Here is a 9024-nt window from a genome sequence, read left to right as displayed (position 1 = left end):
ATGTTTCATAAGACGGGTATCTTTCGCCGATGGCCGCTGTGTTTTTTGGTGGTGATTCAACACGCGCTGTTTGGAGCCGGAACTTCTCAACTCCTACTCGGTAAGTTTGCGAGAAACGATGAGTCCGTGAGTTGATTGTGAAATACCAAGAACTATTTTTATTTTAACAGGTAAGGCCCACCGAACTGTATAGCTCCTTTTTTTAAAGACGCGACCTGGTCACAAATGATAGCGCAACGAAGTGGCTTATCGTGTGGAAATGTATCGCAGCCAAATATTATAAATGTGGAGGGGAAACCCGGAGAATCCGGCGCAAAATCCACGGACACGGGGAGAGAGAGAGACGCAAACTCCGAATAGACAGCAGCAGCAGCAGGCGTCAGGGTCACGATCGAACCCACGACCTCCTGTATACCAGGCGAGGTAGTTAACATCTCCTAGCCACCGTGATGATGATGAGAGATGCAAATTACAAATATACAGCAGCAGCAGGCATCAGGGTCGGGATCGAACCCACGACCTTCTGTATACCAGGCGAGGTAGTTAACATCTCCTAGCCACCGTGGCTGATTTTGTCTAGTAATAGTTTTTTGCACGCACCGTTTGGATCACAATTATTGTAAAGTGGCTTCCTCGTTGTTTGGAGCCATCCAGAGTTTTTAGGTTCTCGACCTCTCCAATTCCGCCATCTCTGTCCTCTATTTTTAAACCGGGGGGGGGGGTCTGAAACCGAAATGAACAAGGAGGTCCGCAATGCAATGTGGTTAATATTATCTGAATCTGTCTTGGGCCTCTCCTAGGTAGACTCAGCCTGGTGCGGTGTGTAAACATCGCCGCTCGGGGAGACAAAGGTGGCCGGGCGTGGTGCTGGCCATCCATCCCCTCGCGTGCCTTGCTGGCCATCACAGGCGCTTCCACTCGCTCACAGCACTTGCCCCAACAGCTTGTTGTGGCTACGCGGGGTGGCGTGTTTGTCTTTGTGTGATACGAGGTGAGGGAACCAAGCCCCGGCTCGTGTCGGCGGCGATCTTCCCGTACAACCCGACCCAGAGCACGGCCATCCTGGCACGGCCCATCTGCGTCTTCCCGTCGGACCCCGGCTCCGTGGTCGGGGTGGTGGCCGCACAGGTCGGGAAAGGTGAGGAGGGGAGAGGGTTGCCTGCGTTGGCGCCACGGTGGCTAGGAGATGTTAACTCCCTCGCCTGGTGTGCAGGAGGTTGTTGGGTTGGATACCGACGCCTGTTGTATATTTGGAGTTTGCGTCTCTCTCTATCGCTCTCCCCGTAGCGGTCGCGTGGATTTTTCTCCGGGTCTTCCAGTTTTCCCCCCTCTACATTTTAGAATGAACATTACCCGTTTAGAGTATTTGGCTCCTGCTATAAATGTCCACATGGTGATGATGATGATGGGCCACTCGGTTGAGCCATCATTTGTTGTCTGTCGTTTCTGAAAGAGGGCTACGTAGCTCGGCGGACCTTACATCGTAAAAAAAAAACTAGAAGCGCCCCGGTTAGATTCCCGACTGGCGCGTTTCTAGTGTGGCATGTGTTTGTTCTCCCCCCCCCGTGCTCTGCAGAGTGAGTGTGCGTGCTTGCGAGTCTGTGTGCAATGGGCGAGGGAGCGGGAGCGTCGCTGTTAACGTACTGCGCTACGAATCCGGCCACCTGAGCTCGATTCCCACTCATGGCTAGCAACAGGTGACGATGATCTGAACCGGTCCGAGGCCTCCCCAAGGTCGATTCGGCCTCAAATGAGTTATTGGGGCTGTGCGTAACCAGCGAGGCAAAGGCGGTGGTCGGGCGTGGTGCTGGCCACCCACCGCCTGGCGTACCTTGCCGGCCTTCATAGTTGTGCTACTCGCTAACAGCACTTGCTCCAAAAGTCTGCTAAGGCTATACAGAGGATCTTTGTCAATTTAACACCTAGCAGGGCTTTCCCTACCATTATTATCCATAATGCAGTTTTTTTTTGGGTTAAATATAAATGCGTCGTAAAACTCTCCACCATCACCCGGCACAACCAATTGCTTATTAAAGTGTGTCGCGTAAACACAAGTTAGTTGTGAATTCGGCGCACCAGTGTGTTGGAGAGTAAACCCACAACATTTCCACTTGGAATAGGACGTTTCGCCAGTGATTACAACCAGTTTCATCCGGCGCGATGGCCAGAATTGTGAAGTGAACCTCATGGCGGGACCCCGGGGTCCCATAAGCCCCCGGCTCTCGCATAAACTACGTTGCGACGTCATTTTATGTATGTTGAAGGCGAACGACACTGCAATTTGTTCTTCTCGGCGAGCTCTACACGATGCGCTAATCAGAGTTTCAAAGTTTTGTTTCTTCTGCGCATTCGTCCTCGCTGCTGCGTTTGGACGACAACAGAATGATCCGCGCCAGGCGGGTCGCGGCGTTTGTGTGCGCGGTGGGACGGAGTCGCAAAAACAAATTAATTACGATTTTGACTTCCGTTTATTCGAGACCCCGGGGTCCCGCCATAAGGTTCAAGTGTTCCAGTGTCGGCCTTTGTCCTTGTGGTTTTGAGGCTACTCGTTTTGGTCTTTGCGGCGTTTTCAGGCTACTCGTTCTCACGAGTGCTCGGAGCCGTGGGGTCGAGGGTGGCCACCGGCGCGGGAGATCGCGGCCCCTACCTCGCCGGCTACTTCCCCGTGCCCCCGTGCGCGCAGCCCCCACCGCCGCCCCCCGTGGTAGCGGGGGGCACCGGTGGGCCCAGCGTGGCCCTGGCCCTCCTCGGGATGGTCATCTTCCGTCTCGGGGGAGACGCGGCCTGCGCCACGGGCATCGCCGATGACCCCGCGGCACTCGTGTGCAACGGTCCCCTCTGGAACGGCACGGCCTACCGGTGAGGTTTGCTGGCTGACTGTGGCTGGGCTTCTGTCCACTGCCACACCCTGGCAACATGATGATGATTATCTTCTTGGTTCTTTCGGTAAAGTCACGTAGAAGGGAAGTAATAAAATAATAAAAATAAAACATAATAAAATAAAATAATTACGTTTTATTTTTATTATTTTATTACTTCCCTTCTACGTGACTTTACCGAAAGAACCAAGAAGATGAATCCCTGCAGTCACGAAAGCTTTAAATCGATGATGATTATTATTATTATTTTTCTGCCATACATTATTTTGCTACTATAAATGTCCACGTGATGATGATGATGATATTTGTGTTGGCCAGGTCGCTTCTGAAAAATTTGTTAACACCTGGTGGGCTTTACCTGGTTATATAAAAAATAGTTTAATGTATTTGTATATTTAAGTGATTTGTTTAGCTTTCCTATACTCTGCACTTGTGTTATTGTATTGTAACGTTCTGACCCGCCACTCCTGGACATCTGTGAAAAAGAGCTTTCTAGTTAATCGGATTCCACCCAGTATAAATACATATTCTGATTCTGAAGGTTTGCTGGCTGCCTGCTGGCTCTGTTCTTGTCCACCACCACCGACGACAACGCTGTTGTCCATGTCACTAACAACATCAGCAAGTGCCAACTAATCTGTGATGATGATGATGATTATCTGTGTCCCAATCATTGCACGATTTATAAATAATCCATGCCTTGAGTTTCCTGGCAGGCTGATGGCTGTGCGAATCTCCACCGCAACGGTAACTCTGTTGTTAGTGGCTGCTGCGGGCCTGTCGCCACCGTAACTACAGCTGAGTAGCTGGCTACACTGTGCAACAAGTAAACATTGAGTTGAAGTGGTGGCATAAAGTTCGGGAGACATTTAATATAAATTATAAATAATGAAAGCGATATTAAAGACGGTGAGAGTAGTGAATGCAGAAGAATGACCACTGCTCATTTAAAAAAATCTCTACAGCTTTTCAACTCGTGCTCCTAATTAATGTAATTATTTCGCTGTTAAATAAAAAAACACTAATTTTTATAGGAAATGTATGGGACCGGTCACCCCTGATAACGACTCAACGGTGGGAGTCGGGTCGGCAGCACCCTGGACCTGTGAACTCAGGGGGTCGCTGCTTTAACTCGGTCTCTTAAATCGCTTGCGTTCATTACTGCACTGCTAATTCCACTCCCTATCGGTTACCGGTTCTCCTGACATTCTGAACCACTACTAACCAGTAAAAAAACGGTTACTGTTTAACAAAAACAACAACAACATCCCGAATCTACCGAAACCTTGATTTTATCCAGACTCCTCCATTATCCCCACTGCCTTTACCCCACGTGGATTCTCGTCTCTCTCTCTCTCGCTCTCGCGTTCTCTCTCCGTCAGAGTGAAGTTCGCGCTCCTGGCGAGGAACTCTCTCTTCTCCCCTCCTGCCATGGAGACGCCGTGGTCCGACCCCATCTCCACCAAGCCAGGTGAGGTGGAGAAGGCCGTGCTAACGATTACGGGAAACGAGTTTTTTTTAATGGGCGACGTTTCAGGCAACGGCCCTTCATTGCATAGAGAGAGCGCAAGAGGGACGCGTTCGCCACGAAGCGGAGGAGCCCGAGATCCAGCACCGCTGTGGAGGCAGTGACCAGGGTTGGTGGCTCGCACGCGGACGGGCTGTGACGCTCCCTTCCCAGTGGGTGTGCGGCTAGGAGGAGCCGTGCCCTGGCTTTGCCAGGAGATGGCGGTGCAGGGAAAGGCACGAATCATCGCCATCGCTCCGAGAGAGTGCCGTGTTCCTCGCTCGTTTTCAAAGGTGGGGGGGGCACTTCATAGTGAGGGCCGCCACATTTGAAACCTTTGTGGATTTGACAGCAGCACTATGAGGGGGGGGGGGGTTCACTCTGTCTATTGTCAGGGGCCCACGGGGCCTTGCGATGAAGACAACTGGGATAGGATGTTGCCCCCTCCGCAAGAGTGGGCATAAACACTCGTTAGTTGTGCCGATAACAACTTAATATGTATAGGGCCACAGAGCTTGGGGGTGTAAGTGTTGATAGCGCCCCCCCTTCCTCTCCCTCATCCCCACGCCTCACTCCCTCCTCCTCCGCACTAGCGCGTGGCTGCTGCTGCCTTCCTGCTCCTCGTCTATTGGTCCTCTTGGCGCCTCTGAGTCGTCCCCTCTCTCTCGGAGTCGTCCTCTCTGAGTGTCGTCGTCCCCCCCCCCTCTAGCTTTCTACACGAGAGCGATGAGAGGACTCCGTGTGGTGGCGCAGCGTAGGGTTGGCGTTGTTCTCATTAGACGATTGTTGTTATTATTATTCCCTAGGTGGCGGTAGCAGTCGTAGTGATCATGATGGTTGTGCTCGTTTTCGTTGTGGTCGTTGTCACAGTGGTGAGCGTTGAGCAGATCCACGTGTGGCCCGGCAAGCGCACGGGGGGCATGGTGGTGGTGACCTCCGTGCTCTGCTCCATCCTCTTCGTGCTGCTCCTTGCGCTCACCGCCGCGCTGCTCGCGCCCAGCCGGTGAGCCCCTGGCGCCGGTGAGCCCCCGGCGAGCCTCCGGCTCACCCTCTGCGCCGATGAGCCAGTGGCGCTGCTGGTCGCGGTTGTGGAGGTGTTCGAGGACGAGCAGCCGGCACTGGTAAACGCCGGTAGTTTGTGGTGTGGGCCGAACGTGGCACGGTGCTGCTCCGCTCCACTCCACGGCGCTCGTTAAAGTTCCTCGCGGTGACGTCGCTAGGAGAGGAGGGAGTAGCGAGGCTGTCGTGTGCCGTCTTCATCAATGCAAATGATTCTCGCGTTCCATCGAGTGGCTCGCAGTCATGGGATCACGTGTGTACGTGTGTACGTACGTTGAGCTTCTTTGGCTCCGTGCGTAGCCAATCGTGCTAATCGGAAGTGTGGGAGAATACAAAGCTGTTCTAAAGAAATCCGTTTGTCAATCTAGATGATGATTTAAAAGTGCAAAGCTCCAGTAGCTTCCTAATATCGGAAGAGCCTTCCAGACGGCCGCAGAAGCGCCTCTGAAAACGCGTGATGCGGTGACCGATTTTGTTTGATATTTGACATAAAAAACTGCTTGACGAGATCAGCAAGGTGCTGTGGTTCATTTGTGGAAGGCACTTTGGGTGTGACGAGTGCGACCTCCTCATGTCGTCGTTCGCCAACCGGAAGTCAATGCAGCTCGGCGAGCACTGAACGGGCATGGTCGGATTTCGCAGGACCCGTCACGACACGTGCCTGAGAGAATGGTTGTACTCTTAGGTCTTTTCGGTAAAGTCACGTAGGCAAAAAAAAAAATAATAGAAATAATAATAGAAATAAAATAATAAATCACGACGTTTCGGGCGCAACACAAGCGTTTGGCATCAGGTGGGACAACCACAGCAAGCAACAATTGCTGAAATGGGCTAAGAATGGTTGTACATGATGCGGCTCGGTGCCGTTTTTGCCAGACGGTCCCGTAGGTTGGCGCGGTTGCTGTTAAACTCAAACTATTTACGAAACAATTTTTTTTATTTTACAGATAAGGCCCACTGAGTTGAATAGCGACCTGGAAACAAATGATAGCCCAATTAATTGGCTCATCAAGTGGATATTTATAGCAGCCAAATACTCAAAACGCATGTGGTTTTCAAATGTGAAGGGGAAAACCGGAGGACCCGGAGAAAAATCATCCGCACGACCGCGAGCAGAGCGAAGAGACACGCAAGCTCCAAACATACAGCAGCAGGCATCGTCAGGGTCGGGATCGAACCCACGACCTCCTGTGTACCAGGCGGAGTAGCCACCGTGACGCCCCCTGTTACTGTTGCTGCTGCTGCTGTTACGACTGGCTGCTGTTGTTACTGCTGCTGCTTTGACTGCTGTTGATGGCGCTGCTGTTGGTGGTGGTGTAACTGCTGTTGCGTCTCTGTGTGCGTGCACAGAGATGGCAAGGAGATCACGAAGGAGGCGCGTCCATCTCAAATCTCTGGCATGGAGTCGCAGTTCAGGAACAAGGCGTTTGACGAAGGTGAATGCACGTACACGCACAAAGACAAAGATCCTCCGTGTAGCCTTAACAGACCGTTGAGCCAAGTGCTGTTAGCGAGTAGCAGCATCTATGAAGGCCGGCACGGCACACGAGGGGGTGGGTTGCCAGCACCACACCCGGCCACCTTTTTCTCTATAGTGGCGACGTTTTTTTACACCGCACCAGGTATTCATTTGAGGCTGAGTCAACCTAGGTGAGGCCAAGGACCGGTTTGGATAATCGCCGTTCACTCACTCATTCCCTGGCCGCTCATCCGCTCACCTGTTTACTCGCACACACACACACACACTTGATCATTCGCTCACCATTCACTTTCCATTAACGCACTCGCACGCCCCCCCCCCCCCACTCGCCACATTGCAGTCTCTCTCAGCTTCTCCCCTTGCACTGCTCCACTGTGGAAGAATTCCTCCTTTCATCGGCATCATAATCGTCTTCCCCCCCCCCCCAACTCACCATAACAACATCCTCGCACCATTCAACACTCGCATCATGCAACTCGTCACCACCACCACCCAGCCACCCGCCTTTAAAACTAAAAACTAATTTTCATTTTATTGTACAAGGTCAGGCCCCCCTGAGGTGCTATGTTGCTACTTTATCAGAAGCGACGTGGCCATCACAAATGATAGTTCAACGAAGTGGCTTATTGCGTGGACATTTTATAGCAGCCGAAATGGTCTCTGTCGGTCACGTGAGCCCGTGGCACCTCTGTCCCGTGACCTGTCGGCCAGTCCTTCCACACGTCACGTGGTGGCCTCCGTGCACTTGGCCGCGCATCATCGGGGTGGTGATGTCACCTCCACTTAGTGGCAAATGGCGGTTGTGATGCGAGTCGGTGTGAGTTAGTGTTTGCAAGCATGCACCTACGAACTTCTTTCGCATCGTACATAGCCCACCGCGCTACTCGGAGTTTTCTGAATCGAAACGCGTGATGTTGATTATAAATGTGAAGGGGAAAAATCCACGCGACCACAGAGCGAGAGACCGCAAACTCCAAATATACAACATGCGGTCAGGGTCGGTATCGAACCCACGCCCTCCTGCATACCAGGCGAGGGAGACATCTCGCACCGGTGCGCCTCGGTGCTGTTGAGAGGCTCGTGATCCCAGGCGGGATGTCTCCGTTGCACGATGCGCACAGCACGATCGGGGGAAATGGGAAATTTGACAAAACAAATTCTCGAGATAAAACAAAAATAAAAAAACATCAAAATTCCATGTCCATTCTTTCTCTTTTAGGCCAAGTGGCAGCGGAAACTCTGAAGCACTGAAAACGGATGGGGACTCCGGCAGAAATGATGTCATACTTGACCACAAATAAAATCTGTGTGAAACGGAAATCTCTCGTCCTCTGATTTATTGTAAAATTTATAATAAAATGTCTGAGCCACCGTGAGGTTGAAATCTCGAGGCAACGAGACCGGGCGATGTTCAACGTGAACACCACCACAACAACAACAACACACTAACAACAACAACGGTAACGAGGTGACATTGTGGAGTCTGGGAGGATTTCAATAATAAAGGTATTTTTGGGTTCAATCGCATAAATATAAATGTGACGTTAACCCACCACCATCCTACAAGGCAAATTAGCCAGGTTTGTCACGCAAACAACCAACACGTGCCAATTAGTTACAATTTGAATTGTGAATCTTGTGGGCTGACTCCCGAACATCCGTGTGGCATGCTTTGTTCACGTGACAACCCTTAATAATTGGCTGTTGGGTGGTGGTGGTGCGTTAAGGACATTGACATTTAGGTGATTAAACCCCAAAAAAGATGTAATTTTGGTCGCGAAAGCTTACTGCATGTTTTAAAGTGGCAGAATGCGTTCACTATTTTTGTCCAAAACTTTAATTCGCAGAAATTATTATTTTTTAAATGTGGGAGAAGCAGTGAGTTACAAAATCGGTTTCAAGGCATCGTTTTGACCCTGGTGTTAGCCGATACCTTGGCGGATAAAAACCCCCAGTTCTGGTCGCCAGGTCAAACTGCACAGTGCGCCGAGCACTGCACCATCGCTCCCTCGCTGAGCCGTTGGCCGACAATACAAACTAAAGAAATGTAAACAATCTTTGTTGAACCAGGCCCGTCCCAAGAAGATACGGAACTTTTT

The 9024-nt window shown here is 51.3% G+C and overlaps 1 protein-coding gene across 1 annotated transcript; it reads left to right on the top strand.

Annotated features, from left to right (window-relative positions):
• On the top strand, positions 1-8176 carry LOC144951953 (uroplakin-3a-like). Its single transcript, XM_078882325.1, has 7 exons — positions 1-100; positions 992-1138; positions 2574-2859; positions 4262-4350; positions 5257-5389; positions 6796-6881; positions 8145-8176. Exons 1-7 carry the CDS (start codon positions 1-3, stop codon positions 8174-8176), a joined length of 873 nt encoding a protein of 290 aa, XP_078738451.1.
• Positions 8177-9024: the final 848 nt, after the last annotated feature.

Source organism: Lampetra fluviatilis, chromosome 64 (assembly GCF_964198595.1).
Source record: "Lampetra fluviatilis chromosome 64, kcLamFluv1.1, whole genome shotgun sequence".
NCBI lineage: Eukaryota > Metazoa > Chordata > Hyperoartia > Petromyzontiformes > Petromyzontidae > Lampetra > Lampetra fluviatilis.
The sequence above is the reverse complement of the archived record's forward strand: the minus strand, read 5'-3'. Positions and strand labels throughout refer to the sequence as shown.

Bases quoted from the DNA above. Each gene is read 5' to 3' on its own strand.
- LOC144951953 (XM_078882325.1), top strand. From the start codon at position 1: ATGTTTCATAAGACGGGTATCTTTCGCCGATGGCCGCTGTGTTTTTTG. The intron at 1,139-2,573 runs GTGAGGAGGGGA...CGGCGTTTTCAG, and splicing joins GGCCGCACAGGTCGGGAAAG to GCTACTCGTTCTCACGAGTG. The intron at 2,860-4,261 runs GTGAGGTTTGCT...TCTCTCCGTCAG, and splicing joins TGGAACGGCACGGCCTACCG to AGTGAAGTTCGCGCTCCTGG.